Consider the following 20,532-nt stretch of genomic DNA (forward strand, 5'->3'; position numbering starts at 1 on the left):
TCCACAAGCGCCTCTCTTCCTGTTCTCCCTCCAGCCTTCCTGCAGGCCTAAACCCAGCATCCTTTTCTATTGTAGCCAGCACTGTGATGTTAAGTGTGAGATAGATATGGGACAGAAGCCCCAGTACTATGCATGAACAAAGCAAAGGACTTACAGTGGTACCTCGGGTTAAGTACTTAATTCGTTCTGGAGGTCCATACTTAACTTGAAACTGTTCTTAACCTGAAGCACCACTTTAGCTAATGGGGCCTCCTGCTGCTGCCGCCGCGCCGCCGGAGCACGATTTCTGTTCTCATCCTGAAGCAAAGTTCTTAACCTGAAGCACTATTTCTGGGTTAGCAGAGTCTGTAACCTGAAGCGTATGTAACCTGAAGTGTATGTAACCCGAGGTACCACTGTAGTTTGTTGGTCTGAAGTTCCTCAAGTTGCAGTTCCTTGTTAGGGGTTATAAGAATTTTAAGGCCTCAAATACAGTGGTACCTCGGGTTAAGAACGTAATTTGTTCTGGAGGTCCGGTCTTAACCTGAAACTGTTCTTAACCTGAGGTACCACTTATCTAATGGGGCCTCCCACTGCTGCTGTGCCGCTGCCACACGATTTCTGTTCTCATCCTGAAGCAAAGTTCTTCACCCGAGGTTAGTGGAGTCTGTAACCTGAAGCATATGTAACCCGAGGTACCACTGTACTGTCAAAATAAAGATCCGTAGCTGAAATGCCACAACTTAACAGAAGCATTCCCATTTTAAAACGTTAACATAAAGACCATCTTAAAAAAATATTTAAAAATAGCAACGACAGGAGGCTCGGGTTGAGACAGCAAACGGAACTGAATGGCTTCCTGGAAGCAAACCTGGAAATCCCCAACTGGTGACTGACGACAGTGGCACTACTCTAAACTTTTCTCAGCTCTGTGTGGCGCCTGGGATTTCCCTTCTTCTGGGAGCAGAAGCAGAGGCCGTTTGGTTGGTGGAGGAGAAGCACCGGGCGGGACTTCCCCCGGCTTGTCATTTTAATATTTCCTCCTGCATACTTTCTGTTTCTCCCTTTCTCCCCTCCCCACATTTTTTGCATTCTCTCCGTTTTGCAACTGGGTGCTGCTCGGGGCAGAGACTCCTTTTCCATTGCTCCGCTGGAAAGGTAAAAATCCAGTTGTTGTTGTTCTTGTTTTTTAAGGAATGGGGACCTCGTGCAAGGCAGCGAAGGGGGTGGGTTGGTTGATGTTGGATGTGTCTTTTTTTTGCGCGAGTGTGTTTCGCGAGAGTTTTTTTGCACGTGAGAACGCAAAAGGGGTCTGTAGGATGGAGTCGGTGGACAACCCAACCTCCCGGGTGCATTCCGCAAAAAAAAAGTAATCTCCCCTTAAGCCATGCAAAGCTTACCGATACCAGCATAGAGGCAGAAAGAGGTTGCAGAGGTACTACAACCGAGGGGGGGGGTGGAGATCTTGAGGCTTCTGTGTGTAGTTTTGGGGCAGGGGTCGGGGGGGGGAGAGTTGTTGCTGCTTTTCGGGGTCTTGCTTTTGAGCAGCCTGTTGGGGCAGCTGGTTGACCACAGTGAGAACAGGATATTGGGCTGACCCGATGTTTTTACATTAAATAACCAACCAAATTATTATTACTTTTTGTTTCACTTTATGATGTATATAAAACAGAACAGTTGCAGATGGGTTAAAACAAGAAAGTCCGGGTAAAGAATATGAGCGTTATCCGATTATCAAGTATACTTCCCGATTTGTGATGAAAAGCTTGTTTGTTTGTTTTTAAAGTGTTGGATAATAAACAGCGGTGCTGAAAAGTGGCCGTATTTTGGTTCTCCTCGAGGAGTAAAAACATCAGGTCTGCACCCCAAAGCTGTTGCGAGTTTTGTTTGCTCAGAAATCAGAAATGGGAACTGGACCACACCTCAAGAATTGCCCCAAGGCATGGGGCATTTCTCTCTGGCTCTGCCTTGATTTGATTGCAAAAAGAGATTAGACAAAATGGGCTGATTTGCTTGCAGGGAGGTGATACAGTGGTACCTCAGGTTACATACGTTTCAGGTTACAGACTCCGCTAACCCAGAAATAGTGCTTCAGGTTAAGAACTTTGCTTCAGGATGAGAACAGAAATCGTGCTCCGGCGGTGCGGCGGCAGCGGGAGGCCACATTAGCTAAAGTGGTGCTTCAGGTTAAGAACAGTTTCAGGTTAAGAACGGGCCTCCGGAATGAATTAAGTACTTAACCCGAGGTACCACTGTATTGATGTTGCGTCAAAGCAAGTGTTGCATCCACACATTCGATTTTATTTTCTTATCTTATCGCCTTCCTCCTTGCGAAAAAAGCCCCGCTTCTTATCTTATCTGCTTCTTTCTGGGAAGCAGATAATTTAGAATGGCACAAACGGTTGTCATATTTCGAAAAGGACGCTATGGTGACTCTCATTTTAAATACCCCCTACTATGTGTAGGCTATAAAGGTAAAGGGACCCCTGACCATTAGGTCCAGTCACGGCCGACTCTGAGGTTGCGGCGCTCATCACGGCGTTTACCTTCCCGCCGGAGCGGTACCTATTTATCTACTTGCACTTTGACGTGCTTTTGAACTGCTAGGTTGGCAGGAGCAGGGACCGAGCAATGGGAGCTCACCCCATCACGGGGATTCGAACCGCCGACCTTCTGATCAGCAAGTCCTAGGCTCTGAGGTTTAACCCACAGCGCCACCCGCGTCCCTATATGTAGACTATAGAAGCTGTGGTATATTGCTAAGGGGGGCAGGCAGGAGAAGAGAAGAAGAAAGCAAGTCTTCACCCACCAGTTATGTCTATGTCTCATCCAGAAAGTATAGACAGAGACGTTTGGGCAAATTTTAAAAATCCACTTGGACAGCACCCCCCCAACAGAGTTTTCCCCACCAGGCCTCTCCATCCCTTGATGATTGATCTTGCTTCCAACTTGCAGTAAACAGCAGGGTTATTGTAGAATCCTCTCCCTGTTAACAGTGGACTACCTGACAGGGTGGGACGTGGGTGGCGCTGTGGGTTAAACCACAGAGCCTAGGACTTTCCGATCAGAAGGTCAGCGGTTCGCATCCCTGCGATGGGGCTCCCATTGCTCAGTCCCTGCTTCTGCCAACCTAGCAGTTCGAAAGCACCTCAAAGTGCAAGTAGATAAATAGGTACCGCTCCGGCGGGAAGGTAAACAGCATTTCTGTGCACTCCTCTGGTTCACCAGAAGCGGCTTAGTCCTGCTGGCCACATGACCCGGAAGCTGTATGCTGGCTCCCTCGGCCAATAAAGCGAGATGAGCGCCACAACCCCAGAGTCGGCCACGACTGGACCTAATGGTCAGGGGTCCCTTTACCTTTACATGACAGGGTTGTTGCCTAGGCTTCTTCTTGTTAATAGTGGGGTACACACTGCAGGGTTGTTGTATAAGCCTGCTCTTCTTCTTCTTCTTCCCTCTCTCTCTGTCGTACACAAACACCAAACGCCATTGAGGTGTGTAGTTTATTAACAATGAATTAAATTGCTGAACTAGCATAACCCTCCCTCTCTCTGCCACCGCCCAAACCATGTGGCTGTCATGGCATTGGGATGTTTTAAACCTTTAAAGCCACACCCAAAATGAAAAATGAGTTACATAAATCAGGAACTGGAACTCCTATTGTTTGTCCTTTCTGTTTCGTTGGGGCAGAAGTTATAGGGGCTTCTTTCACAGCTCTGATGACAGTCTTCATATGCATTTAGCGGTATTAAAACCGCTAAATAAAGACTGGTTTATTCCAACAGGCCTTCGGGAACTGATTTATTTATTTTTATTTTTAAAGAAAGGGCTTTTAAATAGTGTAGGGCTGTATTTATTATCTGTATATTAATTTTTTTTTAATATTGCTTCAATTCTATTAGTGGCTTAATGACTATGATTACCTTTTATATGTTCTCAGCTTTTTGGTTTTTATCTCTGTTGTTATAATTTTTGTAAGCTGCCTTCAGTCCTGGTCTGGAAAGAAGGCGGGTTATAAAATATAACGACAACAGTAATGGTAATGAATTCATATTACAAATATTGCTGTTATTATTTATATCCTACCTTTCTTCCAAGGTTCCCTGCCAATCCCATCTTTTTTTCCTCACAACATCCCTGTGAGGGAGGTTAGGGCTGAGTTTAATGACTGAATTGCGATTTGAACCCTGTTCTCTTCCAGGTCCTCTAACCACTTTGCCACACTTTTTTTTGTGAATAGCCATCAGTTTTATCCTTCAAGCAGGTGGTGAGGGTGGCAAAATGGTGTCAAGAACGAACCATGAATTTCCGTTTTTATGCCATGAAATTTTGTCAGAACAGTTGGGGAACTGCCCCCCCCCCCCGCCGCAGATTTCCCACAGATTTTAACACTCAGATAGACACGCTCAGTTTGCAGAGGCTCCAAAAATCCATTTAGCCCATAATTCCGTTTCCAGTGACAACCAAGTAGAAGCTTCTAAGAAAGTTCACAAGAAAGCAGGGCCTTCCTGGCTGTTCCTACTCCACCCTATATGATCCTCTGAGGTATACTGCCTTGACAAATGGAGGTTCAGATCAGCTATAATAAGAGCCAGTGGGGGGGGCACTTATCTCTAGTTTCGACAATCTGCTTTCCACAGAAGCCTTCATCAAGGCATGAAGGCATGAAGGAGATGGCCTGCTTCCCTCTTGACCGAACACAGTGTCAGGTATATTGCCTTGGAATATGGAGGTTCTGTTCAGGTGCTGAGACCAATACACTTCTGAAACGCCAGGGATGGGGGGACCAGTCTATAAATTATTTCATGCTAACCCTATGCTGGGACGCGGGTGGTACTGTGGGTTAGGTTCAAATCCTCGCGACGGGGTGAGCTCCCGTGGCTCGGTCCCTGCTCCTGCCAACCTAGCAGTTCGAAAGCACATCAAAGTGCAAGTAGATAAATAGGTACCGCTCCGGCAGGAAGGTAAACGGCATTTCCGTGTGCTGCTCTGGTTCGCCAGAAGCGGCTTAGTCATGCTGGCCACATGACCCGGAAGCTGTACGCCGGCTCCCTCGGCCAATAAAGCGAGATGAGCGCCGCAACCCCAGAGTCGTCCGCAACTGGACTTAACGGTCAGGGGTCCCTTTACCTTTAACCCTATGCCAAGATTTATTTATTTTTTGTAATGATTTATCGTTTGCTTAAAATTATTATTGTACAATATGGGTTGTATTCAACTCACTTTTACTCACAGAGTAGACCCATTGGACCTCAGGCATATCCAATAATTTTGATGGGTCTACTCTGAGTAGGAGTAGTAGGGGATAGCCGCCTCCCTCCATGGGAGGTATCTGCACGCATGCTTCGCCCCCAGATTATAGCGCTGGCCAAGTATACCAGCCTGTGCCTTCCTGGGATGAGCCTTTTTAAGAAAAAGGCTGTCCAAAGATTAAGAGGGGGGAATGAAGGAAGGTGAGGACAGGTGACCTCACCTAGGCCCGAAGTCACCCCCCCACCAAAGCAGGCTCAAAGCTTCTCAAAGCTTTTCAAAATCATTTTCTCAGCAGCTAAGCATCAGAAACATTCCGCTCTGCTGTAACAAAGGTAGAGAACAGTCCATTGTTTCTCAGGCCTTTCTCATGCCTTCTGGCCTTGCTAAAGAACCACATTGCAACTTACTTTCTGACCAGGAACCATGCCAGAACAAGAGATGGAAACATATCTGAACACTCTGAAACCCCTTTCCTGGGAAGGGTGCCAAGAGTCCCAATAGTCCCAAGACAGCTTTCTGTTCATGCTCAGAGGACTCCTGAGGGAGGAGAAAGGAGGAGGGAACTGGAAAGGGGTATATATGCTTGTGCACATGACTGTGAATCTCGTGCATGCTTTTGTGGACTATCACACTTGCTCCTTCTACCAGTTCATGGATGGTAGAAATAAAAGCCTTTTCTGCGAAACTATTCCTTGAGTGTCTGTTGACTCCCACTTCCCTTTCCCAGGCACAATATTTTTCCCACCCGAGGGCAAAGCCTCATAAGGCTACAAAAGAAGTGTTGTGTCACACTGATGTGGGAAACTATAGTTCCCATAATTCGGGAGGGGGTGCCTTATAAATGTATAATGTGCACGCAACCATGGATTCAGAGGCCTAACAAAGCCTGGACTCATTCGTTGCCTCTGGACATCAAGGCCTCTACCTATAAAAAGAACTACAGTTCCTAGCACCCTTTGCAAACTATGGTTGCCAGGATTATTTCAGGGAGGACGTAATGTGTGTTGGATGTGCTTTAAATGTGGCCCTTCCCAGCAAAAATGTTTAAGACAGGTACAAATATCTGCTGGAAATGTAAACAAATAGAAGGCACCTTTTACCATATGTGGTGATCTTGTAAGGTAATAAAAGTATTCTGGGAAACGATACACAATGAGTTTAAATTAACTTTAATTAAAAAAAAACCCAGAGGCTTTTCTATTAGGAATTGTAGGTGCTGATATCCCAAGAGAGCAGAAATATTCTTTATGTATGTGACGACAGCCGCAAAGATGCTATTAGCCCAGGGATGGCTAATAGAGAAGAATGGCAAATTAAACTGTTGTTGGACTATGCCAAAATGGCAAAGCTTGACCGGAAAGCTCAGGAACCAAGAAGGCCAAAACTTCAACAAAGAATGGGGGAAACGTATAATTTATCTTGGAGACCACTGCAAGCAGATGAAAACATTAGCAGAATTGCAATAACACTTGTAACCTAGCAAGTACTTTGGAGTTTTTTAAAACGTGGGACTGTTGAAAAAGATGCAGTAGGAAAGGTTTAATAATAGGACCCATGGAGGAGAAGTCCAGAGATTCAGAGGAATCTTTTAATTGTTGATGTATATGGTTGTATTGTTATGATTTTATATTCAAAGAAAAATTATTTTGAAAATAAATAAATAAAAGTGGCCCTTCCTTCAACAGCCCTCTTACTGATTTATTATTTTTTCCCACTTTTTTGCAGGCAGCTGAGAACACCCCAGAGTAAGATGGTGAACATCAGAGATTTGCCGGAAGACATTCTGATTGACGTGTTGCGCCTGGTCCCTGCCAGGGAGCTAGTTCTCCGCTGCCGCCTCGTTTGCTTGCTGTGGCGCGACTTGGTGGACCTCCCTTCGCTGTGGAAGCGAAAGTGTTACCTTGAAGGGTTCCACCCCCGTGCACCGGACAGGAATGTTCCTGACTGGAGGATATTCTACTTCCTCTCCACCCTGCGGAAGAACTTAATTCAGAACCCTTGTGCCGAAGGTTTGTTCTTGTCTTGTCAAGACAGAAGTACTGTTCTTGGGGTACAGGAGGTGGGCTGGTGTGGAGGACTCCCTGGTCCTGAATGGGGTAACTGTCCCCCTGAAGGACCAGGTGCACAGCCTGGGAGTCATTCTGGACTCACAGCTGACCATGGAGATGCAGGTCAATTCTGTGTCCAGGGCAGCTGTTTACCAGCTCCACCTGGTACGCAGGCTGAGACCCTACCTGCCCGCGGACTGTCTGGCCAGAGTGATGTATGCTCTGGTTATCTCCCGCTGGGACTACTGCAATGCGCTCTATGTGGGGCTACCTTTGAAGGGGACCCAGAAACTACAACTAATCCAGAATGCGGCAGCAAGACTGGTGACTGGGAGCGGCCGCCGAGACCATATAACACCGGTCTTGAAAGATGTACACTGGCTCCCAGTACCTTTCCGAGCACAATTCAAAGTGTTGGTGCTGACATTTAAAGCCCTAAACGGCCTCGGTCCAGTATATCTGAAGGAGCGTCTACACCTCCATCGTTCTACCCGGACACTGAAGTCCAGCGCTGAGGGCCTTCTGGCGGTTCCCTCACTATGAGAAGCCAAGTTACAGGGAACCAGGCAGAGGGCCTTCTTGGTAGTGGCACCCGCCCTGTGGAACGCCCTCCCAGCAGATGTCAAAGAGAAAAATATCTACCAAACTTTTAGAAGACATCTGAAGGCAGCCCTGTTTAGGGAAGCTTTTAATGTTTAAAAGGTTATTGTATTTTAGTGTTTTGTTGGAAGCCGCCCAGAGTGGCTGGGGAAATGGAGCCAGATGGGCGGGGTATAAATAACAAATTGTTGTTGTTGTTGATTGGCGCAGATTTTGAGCTGATTTGGAGCACCCTTCCTTCAAACGTTGGTGGGGTGCGGGTGGCATTGAGCTGGGCCTCAAAAGTCTGGAGGATGGGACGCAGCCCTCGAGGCCTTTCTGTCTGTCCCTCAGGAATTTTGCGGGCCACGCCCCCTTCTCCACAAGCCACGCCCTTCACTCTCCCTGCTTCCTGACCTGTGCACTTGTCCCTGGATGGGATGTAAAAAGGAGGCGGGTGGCTCTGTGGTCTAAATCACTGAGCCTCTTGGGCTTGCAGAACAGAAGGTCGGTGGTTCGAATCCCCGCAACGGAGCGAGCTCCCGTTGCTGTGTCCCAGCTCCTGCCAACCTAGCAGTTCGAAAGCACGCCAGCGCAAGTAGATAAATAGGTACCGCTTTGGTGGGAAGGTAAACAATGTTTCTGTGCGCTCTGGTTTCTGTCACGGTGTCAGATTGTTGAAAACCTTTGAAACTCAATAAAAAACAATGGGCGAAAAATAAAGAGAAAAGAACAGCCGTAATGATCACTGTCATGGAGTCATAGAATGGTAGACTTGGAAGGGACCACGACATAGCTGTCAACATTCCCTTTTTCTGTGGGAAATTCCCTTATTCCAGCGCTGCTTCCCGCTGCTATCCCGGATTGTTAGATATCCCGTAGACTGTCCCCGGGACACGTGAGGCTGCTGATCTCTTATTTTCGAGGCTGCTGATCCCTTATTTTCGAGGCTGCTGATCCCTTATTTTCAAATCTGAAAGTTGACAGCTACAGACCACAAGGGTTATCTAGTTAAACCCGCTGCAATGAGGGAATCTTTCGCCCCACGTGGGGCTCGAACCCACAAGCCTGAGGTTAAAGAGTGTCATGCTCTGCCAACTGAGCTATGGAAGGATCTGGTAAAACGCCAAGAGCGGTCAGAGCAATTCAGAGCCTTGAAAAGCACATCCAGCTGAAAGAGGAAGTGGAAATGAGTGCCTCTCTTTCAGTTTCCTCCTTCAGCTCTGTGTACTTGTCAAGGGACTTGGAAAAGGTCACTGCCAATTGGACAGTGACGGTGTCCTCTGCCTTCATTGTATCTTCTCTCTTTGCTTTCCCCCACAGCGGGCTTCAACTCCTGGAAAATTGAACAGAATGGAGGGGACAAGTGGAAGATTGAGGACCTTCCTGGAAGCCATGGGAGGGAATTTCCTGACCCGCACGTCCACAAATACTTTGTGACATCTTACAGGTGAGGATTGTGGGTCTTACGTGAAAGATCTTAGCGTTGTACCTGACAAACTTCTTCCTTTTCGGGTGTGCCAGTTTGCACCCAGATGCCATCTTCTGGGTTGTCTCCAGCCAAGTCCTACTGAGAGACAGGCCAGCTGAAATTCCTTGCCCTAAATCAGTCTAGTAGCTTCCATTTTTTATTTATTTTTTAAATGAAATGAGATTCATAGGGTGCGCCCGTTTTCATCCAGATACCGACTACGTTCCATTCGAGAGTTGACCCATTGAGGTGGAAAATGGACCATAGTCAGTCATGTCCCTTGACTGCAGTGGGTCTACTCTGAGTAGGACTAGTATTGGAAGCAACCCATGCTGAAAGGTGAGATCAGATTGGCCCCATTGTCTGGTTGCCAAAGAGAGCAGGAGGAGGTAGGGTCATCGTGGCTGCCTGTCAGGTGCGGGTGGGGAATCTGTGGCTTTGAGAAGTTGTTGGGCTTCTAGTAGCCATGCTCCAGGATGATGGGAGTTGGAGTCCAGCAAAACCTAGAGGGCCACAGGTCCCTCATCTCTGTGTTATGTAATAAACGAAAATCTGCCCTTATTCCCTTACACAAGAGCCCTTATAGAGTCCTTTGTAGGTTCTCCATCGGTCAGAGGAAAGAACAGAGGTGAACCAGAGAATATTGAGAAGCAAAGCAGCTAGTAAGCCTGATCTTTATTGAACTGTTGCAACAGGGTGCCCCCTTCACACACAGGAGAAGGAGGAGGACCCAGAACCAAGGTGTGCTCGCCCTTATATAGACATTTTAAATTGCCAGCCCTGGAGTCCAAGCCCACCCCCAGAAACATCATACATACATCACAGAAGGGGTGTAGCTTAAGACCACCCCCCAGATACATCATACCTACATCATGGAAAGGGAGGTCTACAGCAGAAATCTGAGTGCTTTGTTTACCTCCTGTCGTTGTTTATCTCCTGTCTGGCAAATTACCTGTTAATGCTTACTGGATTGATACCCTGGGGAGCCTGGCCAGTCTTTTGTAATGATAAATACTTAGTTCCTGAGCCAGATCACAGGCTCACCCTATTCATACACAGATAAGACAGGATTTGTGAAGGAAAAGACAATGGGGAGGCTTTTCCATTTGACTTTGCAGAAAAACACTCCTGGTCAGTTTGGGAGTCAAAATGGCAACATGGCTGCTCTCCTGTGCAGCTTCAGACATGTGGTTTATATATTTATGTACGTGTTTGCTTGGTACATTTATGAACCTTTATTATATACATAAAACCTTATTTTTTTATTTCAGTTAAAAGAAGGCAGTGTGGTTATTGTCATGGAATTCTACTCAATATTGATCCAGAGCAGAACTCCGACGTATACCGTAGTTAGCAGAGTAAAAACTTAAACGTTGCAAGATTCCCCAAAAATAGACCAGAGGCAATTGTATTTCATCCAGCAGAGCTTTACTGCTACTGAAGACAAATGAGTGCAATGGTCACAAATAAAATACATACAGGGTTGGCACTGTCCATAAGAAATCCAGTTGCAGCAGACTTAACTTAAACTTATAATAAGTCTAAACCTTAGCACTAAGCATACTATGGGCAGAACACCACACCAGAAGGAAAAGAGATAGAAATAGGAAGTGAAACCCAGGCTCCTTCTGGCCCTACTTTTATAAACAGCATGACCTTGACTGAAAGTGATAACAGAACCAGTTTAAGCCAGCTGTACTCAGCTTCTCTGAAGGAATAACCCAAAGATCATGAACCTTCTGCTTGTTTCTGTCATATGGAGAAGCTTGAGGCGTTCCCAAAGCAAAGGAAGGATTGAACTCTGATTAATAAGAATACACACAGAGGCTTGAACCAGCAAGACTCTGGGAAGGGTGCGTATAATAATCTCTGTCTCCACCCTCTAGCCCAGGTCGTTTTATTCACAAAAGAACTTTTTACAGAGTGTTTGTAAGAACCAGTCAGATTTCTTCTGAGCATTTCAACAAACCCCAAGTGGGGACAAAGTTAAACTACCAAAACTGATTAAGCACACATATTTCTGGGGTAAACAAAACAGAACTACAAAGGAGTGCATTGGGCAACCCCTGAGGTCATAAACAAGCAATACACTTGATAAGAAGGATGGCCAGAAAGACAGCGATAATTATCACCTTCAGGTGAGATCTGTTTCCTGGCCCTAAGATTAACCTCCTAAGATTAACATATCAGAAAAGCTGCATCAAAGAAACTTGCCCACTATCTTTATGGCCCAGGATGCATGCCTGGCAAAGCAACTGGGCAAGAGAAATGGAACAGGGATGCAGAGGTGTGGATTGATCAAAAATCATATCAAAATAGTTTAAACCCAGTCAACGCAATGCTTTCATTGCTGACACAGATGGCTTACTCTATATTTGTTATAATTCCTCATAGCAATCCCACCTGATCACTACAAAGCTTCCAGAATAAGTAAAATAGGAAAGATCTCTACATATCAGAGCAATGCTTTTTGCACTAAGAAATGGAAACTGACAGTTATGGTGGTAGCCAGGGGCAGTAAAGGCAAGTGATGGTCACGTTCAGGAATGAGGAACCTGTAGACCCTCTAGGACTCCCATCAGCCCCAGTCAGCATGGGATAATGGGAGATGTTGTCATACAATATCTGGAGCTTTTCCAGCTCAGCATTAAAAGGAAGCGGAGTTCTGACGGTGTTAGCTAGGGGCAGCAAAGGCAAGTAACAGTTTAGTAAAGTTCAAGGGTGGAGAATGTGTGGCCTTCAGGATATTTTAGACCTCCCCGCTCAGCCAGCAGAGCTGATGACTGGAGATGATGAGAATTGTGTCCCAGAGCGACACAGCTTCCTCATTCCTCCCGCAAAATTGGGTTGACGCGTTTGTTTGCCCCATTAGTCCTTCCGTCCCCCCTTAAATTTAATTTGAATTCAGCCTGATCTTTTATTTCCCTTTTCTTCCCTCCCCCGCCCCTTTTATGAAGATTACCCACTCTGAGACCCCACAGCTAATTCTCCTCTGGCCTCCTCACTGGCCCAAGTAGGACCCAGCTAGCCCTGGGGATTATCTAATGCTTATTTCCCCTAAATTGATTTCTGAATTTTGAATTTTATTGTTATTCATGTTTTTATACTGTATTTTATGCTGTTTTTACAATTAAGTGTTTTAAATTTGTTGTTAGCCGCCCTGAGCCCTGTTTTCGAACCGGGAAGGGTGGGGTATAAATAAAAAATTGATTATTAAATCTGCACTGAGACTTTCCAGTCCCGGAGGCTGTTTTCAGTGCTTCGGCTCAGCTCCAGAAGAGACCAGTGGCGTAGCGTGGGTTGTCAGCACCCGGGGCAAGGCAAGTAATTTGCGCCCCCTAACCCGTGGATTTGCGCCCCCTAACCCGTGGATTTGCCCTAACCCCAGATGTTGCGCCCGGTGTGGCCGGCACCCCCTGCACCCCCCACGCTACGCCACTGGAAGAGACCATGCGGAAAAAATCCTTAGCGGTTTCCTAGAGCTTTTTCTCTGGTGGTGTGCAGTACTGCCACCTTTTGCGGGGGAGACTGGAGGGCTCCAAAATCCTGTCAGAGTATTACGCATACTTCCCCAAGCCTGGGGAAGCGCTTGCCCAGCTTTGGGAAGGATGCACGATGCTCTGACAGGATTTTGGAGCCCTCCTGCCTCCTTCCCAAAGCCAGGCAGGGGAGGCCTCTTCACATGGGCAGGAGCACCAAGCCCCTAACCCGCCCTCACTGTCCAGCCTTGGCGTCAGGCTACGCCCCTCCCCTATGCACTGCCCCACTTGCTGGTGAATACCGGCACTTTTTCCCCCTACAAGAAAAGCATTGGCATATGGCCTTGGCCCGGTATACCTGAAGGAGCGTCTCCACCCCCATGGTTCTGCCCAGGCACTGAGGTCCAGTGCTGAGGGCCTTCTGGCGGTTCCCTCAGTGCGAGAAGCAAAGCTACAGGGAACCAGGCAGAGGGCCTTCTCGGTGGTGGCGCCCGCCCTGTAGAACGCACTCCCATCAGATGTCAAAGAGATAAACAACTACCTGACATTTAGAAGACATCTGAAGGCAGCCCTGTTCAGGGAAGTTTTTAACATGTGACATTTTGATGTATTTTTAATCTTTGTTGGAAGCCGCCCAGAGTGGCTGGGGAATCCCAGCCAGATGGACGGGGTACAAATAATAAATTATTATTATTATTATGGCCCCGTGGAGAAGAGATCAAAATGTCTCAATGGGAATCTCAGTGGTGTGGTCTCCCTCCCTCTCAAGAAAGTGACTCTGAAGGTGTTTGTTTGCTTGTTGCAAACCTCCCCTCCCTGCCACACGCACTCCCCCCCTTTTGAATCACTGGTACTTTTGAACACCTCCAATGTGCCTTCGCAGGCTCTGTCTCAAAAACCAGCTTGTTACCTTAAAGAATCACGGCTACTGGGATGAGCTGATGGACGAGGTCAAGCCAGCTATTGTGGTGAAGGATTGGTAAGTAAATTGGGGTGGGCGGGGGGAGAGAACTCAGAGAAAGGAGGGCACAAAAACGGGAGGAAGGGGTAACAGCACTGAAAGCCCACTTTATTTGCTATAGAATGAGGCACACTTAATTCCTTGCAGGAGTAACTTTTTGCAAATGTATGTTCACCGTTAATCTCCTCCAATTGGGTAGTGGCCCTGGGTCTAGATTACTATTTCTGCAACAGGGTCTCTGCCTCCAGCATCCCAGAGCTGACCAATCAGCACAAAAGTGGAGCTTTTTAGCCACTGAGAAGGAGTCTTCTAACCCTCTGTGCCAATGGGAGCCAATTGGAGTGAAAGGAGGCAAGTCACTGAGAACGGGCTCCTATGGTCCCACTGGAGAAGGCATGTGGGAAACGAGTTGTTCTGTGTGCTTCAAAGCTATAAACTGTAAACAGGTTGATACAGTGGCAGGATTTTAAGTGAACACTTGCAACTAGTAGATTAGATAAAATTAAAGGTAAAGGGTAAAGGGACCCCTGACCATTAGGTCCAGTCGTGGCCAACTCTTGAGCTTGCGGCGCTCATTTTGCTTTATTGGCCGAGGGAGCCGGCATACAGCTTCCAGGTCATGTGGCCAGCATGACTAAGCCGCTTCTGGCGAACCAGAGCAGCGCACGGAAACGCCGTTTACCTTCCCGCCAGAGTGGTAACTATTTATCTACTTGCACTTTGACGTGCTTTCAAACTGCTAGGTTGGCAGGAGCTGGGACCGAGCAACAGGAGCTCACCCCGTCGCGGGGATTTGAACTGCCGACCTCCTGATCGGCAAGTCCTAGGCTCTGTGGTTTAACCCACAGCTCCACCTGCATCCCAGATAAAAGTAAGGGAAGTAATAATTGGATAAGTATAAGTATGGAAATGCAGCAGAGCCTTGTTTATATAAGGAGCCAGAAGAGGGTATGGAGGGAAGTCTAGAGATTCAAAGAATCTCAAAGAGAAGTTTCGTGAAAATGTATCTGTATAAATCTAGATCTGGTAGAAACGTGAGTTAACTTTTGTTTTTAATTGTGGAAATGTAACTGTGGAAAATAAATAAATTTACAAAAGAAAAAAAGCTAAGCATTTAGGAGCACTGAAACACAAGGTTTCAAGGGTATGGTGTGCAAGCTTTTATTACGTACAGTGGAACTTCTAAAGTCACCCTGAAAATTGATAGTGCAGCACTCCAAATCATTTGCCCGTGAAAGTAGTAGATCCAGGCAACTTGTGGAGATCTGCACTGATAGTTTCAATGCATCCCTCGTTATTAGTATTATATAATTATAAAATAATTGCATAATCTTAGAAGCCAGCTGTGAGCAGGTAGGGTGGCCATGCCTTGGAGGAAGGGCCCCAGAACTTCCAAATTTGACACCACACTACCTACCTCCAGTGCCGTATTTAAAGGTAAAGGTAAAGGTACCCCTGCCCAGTCTTGACAGACTCTGGGGTTGTGCGCTCATCTCACTCTATAGGCCGGGAGCCAGCGCTGTCCGCAGACACTTCCGGGTCACGTGGCCAGCGTGACATCGCTGCTCTGGCGAGCCAGAGCCGCACACGGAAACGCCGTTTACCTTCCCGCTAGTAAGCGGTCCCTATTTATCTACTTGCACCCGGGGGTGCTTTCGAACTGCTAGGTTGGCAGGCGCTGGGACTGAACAACGGGAGCGCACCCCGCCGCGGGGATTCGAACCGCCGACCTTTCGATCGGCAAGCCCTAGGTGCTGAGGCTTTTACCCACAGCGCCACCCGCGTCCCTTAGTGCCGTTTTTACGTATAAGCTAAACAAGCTATAGCTTAGGGCCCCACTCTCTTGGGGGCCCCAAAAAAATTAAAGGGAAAAAACCCTGGATGTACGCTTCCAAAATATAAGATAAAAAACAAATAAAATAAAACCTACATACAGCAACGGTGTTTTGTGTTGTGTAGGCTCCTATGATGTACCGTACTTTTCACTCTATAAGACGTACTTTTCCCCTCCTAAAAAGTAAGGGGAAATGTGTGTGCGTCTTATGGAGTGAATGCAGGCGGGAGGCTCTGTCAGCGCTCCCTTTAAAGAGCCATGTGGAGCATGTGTGCGGCTCTTGGGGGCTTTTCCCGAGGAGGGAGAAGGGAAAAGCCCTCTTTAAAGGGAGTGCAGCTCTTGGGGGAGCCTTAGCCATGCACAGCCTCTCCCGGGCAGGGGATGAAGGCTCCCCTTGCCCGTGAGAGGCTGCACGCGGCTATCCCATAAGCCAGCACAGCCAGCGGGATCACTACGCTGCGATCCCGCTGGCTGTCCTAGCTTCTGGGATTCAGAATATTTTTTTTCTTTTCTTCTTCCAAAAACTAGGTGTGTCTTATGGTCTGGTGCGTCTTATAGAGCGAAAAATACGGGACTTCTTTTGTTATGTGCAAATGGCTTTAGGTCCATAAATTCCCATATAGCATATATTCAACACAAAAAAACAGCGGCAATTTGTTGTTGACAAAGGACAGCTGGACATAGAAAGGGCCCCATTACCTTCAGTAGCTTAGGGCCTCATCCAACCTAAATCCGGCCCTGGATACTGCAGAGACGCAAGGTTAGAGCTGGGATCTGCGCCCACCTGTCCAGTTGTGACATCCTTCTATTCCTCGTGTTCCGCATCCTAGGTATGCCGCCCGATACGACTGTGGCTGTCGCTACCAGCTCCGGGTGGAGCTTCTTTCCGCAGACTACATTGTCCTGCAAGAATTTCAACCCGAAGACGTGGTCATTGAACCGTGGAGCGATGCAACATGGCACGAGGTGAAGGAATCAGGGCGGGGCGGGGCAGTGGGGTGGGCCTGGCATGGCTCTGCCTTCCCCCAGAGCACAACCGCAAGCTGGGCATTTGTTTTTTCCCGGTTTCTGGTCCTCGTGGGGCTCGTATAGTCCAGCATCCTGCAAAGTGGCCAGTTCGAGGGCAGAAACAGGAATCTCCCTACCTGTGATTCCCATTAACTGATATTCAAGTACACCAGTTGATTTATTTATAGAAATATATTTGTAGACCACTATTCGTTTAAAATAAAAAAACCCACCAGAGTGGCTTACAACATATAGAAAACCATATACAGTGGTACCTCGTGTTGTGTAACCTGCAGGTTATGGAATCTTTGGGTTATGGCTGCCACAAACCTGGAAACACTTCCAGGTTTCACCGCTCATGCATGCGCAGAAGCGCTCTATCGTGCCATGTGTGTTCACAGAAGCTGTGCCTCTAGTTACGGATTTTTTGGGTTGCGCACAGCACCCCGAAAGAAATCCGTAACCAGAGGTACCACTGTAGTTAAAATCAGAAACTCTGGAAAAATGTATTCTTAAAATCTGCATAGGCCTGGAGGAATAGAAAAGTTCAGCAGGCGTCTAAATGTCGGCACAAAAGGTGCACCTGCCAAACCTCTAGTGGCAGAGAGTTCCACAGGACTGGGCCGATGACACTAAAGGCTCGCTTTCTTGTTGTCAAGTGAGTTGTCAAATAACGCTCCTGCGGAGGATGTCAGTGATCGAGCCGGGAGATAAGGGTTCAGGTGATGCTTGAGGTAGCCTGGACCTAAAGTTGTTCAAGGCTTTGTAAATTAGTGCAAGGAACTTGAACCTGGCTTGGCAGTAGACAGGCAGGCAGGGGAGACGCTTTAACAACAGTGTCCTGTGGTCTTGACCCATCAGCAATCTGGCCGCAGCATTCTGCACCAGCTGGAGTTTCCGAACCACACCCAAGGGCAGCCCCACGTAGAGCGCATTGCAGTAATCTTGCCCATGGACTGCAGTGGTCAGGTAACTTTGGTAGGTCTACTCTGAGCAGGTGTACAGCCTTAAAAGATCAGCAGAGGGCTGCTGCCTCTATGCCTCGCGAGGTTCCTGATGTTGCGACGTCCGATTGGCTACCTGGAGAAGAGGATGCTGGGATGTTCGGACCTTTCGCTTCTTTATCCCGCGAAGGTGGCCTTATGATGCGATCAGGCCCAGAAACTTCACAGCATCCAAACCTCTTCCTCTGCGCAGCCTAGGAGTCATTTTGGACTCACAGCTGTCCATGGAGGCGCAGGTTAATTCTGTGTCCAGGGCGGCTGTCTACCAGCTCCATCTGGTAAGCAGGCTAAGACCCTCCCTGCCCACAGACTGTCTCACCAGAGTGGTACATGCTCTAGTTATATCCCGCTTGGACTACTGCAATGCTCTCTACGTGGGGCTACCTTTGAAGGTAACCCGGAAACTACAATTAATCCAAAATGTGGCAGCTAGACTGGTGACTGGAAGTGGCTGCTGAGACCACATAACACCGGTCCTGAGAGATCTGCATTGGCTCCCAGTACATTTCTGAGCACAATTCAAAGTGTTGGTGCTGACCTTTAAAGCCCTAAACGGCCTCAGTCCTGTATACCCGAAGGAGTGTCTTCACCCCCATAGTTCAGCCCGGACACTGAGATCCAGCGCCGAGGGCCTTCTGGCGGTTCCCTCATTCCGAGAAGTGAGGTTACAGGGAACCAGGCAGAGGGCCTTCTTGGTAGTGGCGCCCGCCCTGTGGAATGCCCTCCCATCAGATGTCAAAGAGATAAACAACTACGTGACATTCAGAAGACATCTTAAGGCAGCCCTGTTTAGGGAGGTTTTTAATATTTAATGCTGTACTGTTTTTAATACTTGATTGGGAGCCGCCCAAGTGGCTGGGGAGACTCAGCCAGATGGGCGGCGTATAAATAAATTATTATTATTATTATTATTATTATTCCATCTCTCTCTCCAGGTCTCGCACACGTTTCACGATTACCCTCGTGGAGTCCGCCATGTCATCCTTCACCACGGAGGCAGTGACACCCAGTACTGGGCTGGCTGGTACGGCGTCAGAGTCACCAACAGCAGCATAACCATTGAGCCGGAGGTGGCAGAGTGAAAGCTTGTGGTGCCGCGAGGCTTGGCTGGATTTTTTAGAGAGACATATATACATATATCTATAAAACCTCCCTTTTCAGTACTTTCTTTCTTTCGCGTGGTTGATGGGCGAAACATCCCTTCCTGGCCCCTTTAAATTTGCACAGCCGATAATCCTCTTCCATCGCTGCCCTTGAGAAGGATCCCTTTTTTTGAAGACAACCTGTTTTGCCAGTTTATTTAGAGCAAGCGCTGATTGGCTAGCCCTTGTGTCGGTCATGGCTGCGTGCAACGCTGATTGGCTGGCCTGTGTGTCCGCAGTTAGGACGCCGCTTCCTTTACGTCTTGAGAGCAGAGTTGGCGTTTAGGTCAGTCATAAAGCCAGTTTTTTTATTTTAAAAATATCTCCCAGAGGACCAAATAAATGCCCACACTTGTAAAAGAAAGTAATCAGCCAGCTTAAAATAAAGTTGGGGTTTCTTAGTGGTGGGGAGAGAAGAGGAGCAACAGCCCAGTCAGTTTGGAGGCAGGCCTGCAAGAGAGTTGCAGTAGTTCTGTAGGAGCGCACCTGCTCAGGTAAGGCTAGGAGAAACTCCTGCCTGAAGCCCAGAGAGCCACTGCCAGTCAGTGTAGGAAGCACTGACCTAGATGGACCAACAGGAAAAGGCACCTTCCTGTTTAAACCAGCTCTTTATTCTAATCATGAGGGACGCGGGTGGTGCTGTGGGTTAAACCACAGAGCCTAGGACTTGCCGATCAGAAGGTCGGCGGTTCAAATCCCCACGACGGGGTGAGCTCCCGTTGCTCGGTCCCTGCTCCTGCCCACCTAGCAGTTCGAAAGCACGTCAAAGTGCAAGTAGATAAATAGGTACCGCTCTGGCGGGAAGGTAAACGGTGTTTCCGTGCGCTGTTCTGGTTCACCAGAAGCGGCTTAGTCATGCCGGCCACATGACCCGGAAGCTGTACGCCGGCTCCCTCAGCCAATAAAGCGAGATGAGCGCCGCAACCCCAGAGTCGGCCACGACTGGACCTAATGGTCAGGGGTCCCTTTACCTTTACCTTATTCTAATCATGAGGGCTAGCGTCTTCTAATTTTTATGGGGAGGCAGTTGCTCATTGAGGGAGCCTTTGCTCTGTACGCAGAAGGGATCTCTGGCACCTCCAGGTAGAGCTGGGGGCGCTCCCTGCCCGAGACCTTGGAGATCCATTGCCAGTCAGTGTAGATAGCAGCAAGCTGCATGGATCTGGTGGTCTGTCTCTGCCTAAGGTGATGTCGTCGGTTTGTATTGGTGGCTGGGCGGATGGCAAGCTGGATCATTCTCTCCATTTCCATGTATGTCTGTATGCAAACCCAACTTTCAGGTGTTCTCTGCTATTCCTGGCTAGGCTGCAAGCAGCGATGTAGCGGGTTCGTTCCACAAGGTGGCGGGTTGGGCCAGGATTTCCGGATCACTGGTTATTGCAAGGATGTGGCCATGTCCTCCGGCTTTAGAGAGCAAGTCAGACCAACTTTATGGTGGTGGTGAATTCTATGAATGGATGCATCAGCTGCAATGACAAAAAAAATGGAACCTCCAGCTTTAGACGCAGTCTACCTCCAAATACTTCTCGCTGGGCCAAAACAGCAGCAAATGGGAGGAATCTGGTTGTCTGCTGTGGGAAGTTAGAGCTGGATGGACTTTCCATCAGATACCAGGAGTTTTATGCCTTCAGGCTCTGACCTGGGTAGGGGGCAGTTGTGTGGCGAGAGGCCTTAGCTTCAGCCCAACCTAAGACTCCTGCCCTTATGGCTCTATTAAGATCGGCATGTCCCATTGTAAAGCTTTTTCTCCAGGAGGGGCAAACCTGTTTTCAGG

At 47.9% G+C, this 20,532-nt stretch overlaps 1 protein-coding gene across 4 annotated transcripts; it reads left to right on the forward strand.

The window, feature by feature from the left end:
- The first annotated feature begins 950 nt into the window (after positions 1-950).
- On the forward strand, positions 951-18,777 carry LOC128419862 (F-box only protein 6-like). 4 transcript variants are annotated; one of them, XM_053401059.1, is made up of 6 exons: positions 951-1,137; positions 6,962-7,241; positions 9,183-9,309; positions 13,693-13,788; positions 16,435-16,570; positions 18,552-18,777. In XM_053401059.1, the coding sequence occupies exons 2-6, from the start codon at positions 6,983-6,985 to the stop codon at positions 18,696-18,698; spliced, it is 765 nt and encodes a 254-aa protein (XP_053257034.1). In that variant the 5' UTR covers positions 951-1,137; positions 6,962-6,982; the 3' UTR covers positions 18,699-18,777. The 4 variants fall into 4 exon arrangements, with proteins under 4 accessions (XP_053257034.1, XP_053257032.1, XP_053257031.1 ...); XM_053401057.1 differs by having other exon boundaries at positions 952-1,137; positions 6,958-7,241; XM_053401056.1 differs by lacking the exon at positions 951-1,137 and adding an exon at positions 4,402-4,688.
- Positions 18,778-20,532: the final 1,755 nt, after the last annotated feature.

This window comes from Podarcis raffonei, chromosome 8 (genome assembly GCF_027172205.1).
Source record: "Podarcis raffonei isolate rPodRaf1 chromosome 8, rPodRaf1.pri, whole genome shotgun sequence".
Lineage (NCBI taxonomy): Eukaryota > Metazoa > Chordata > Lepidosauria > Squamata > Lacertidae > Podarcis > Podarcis raffonei.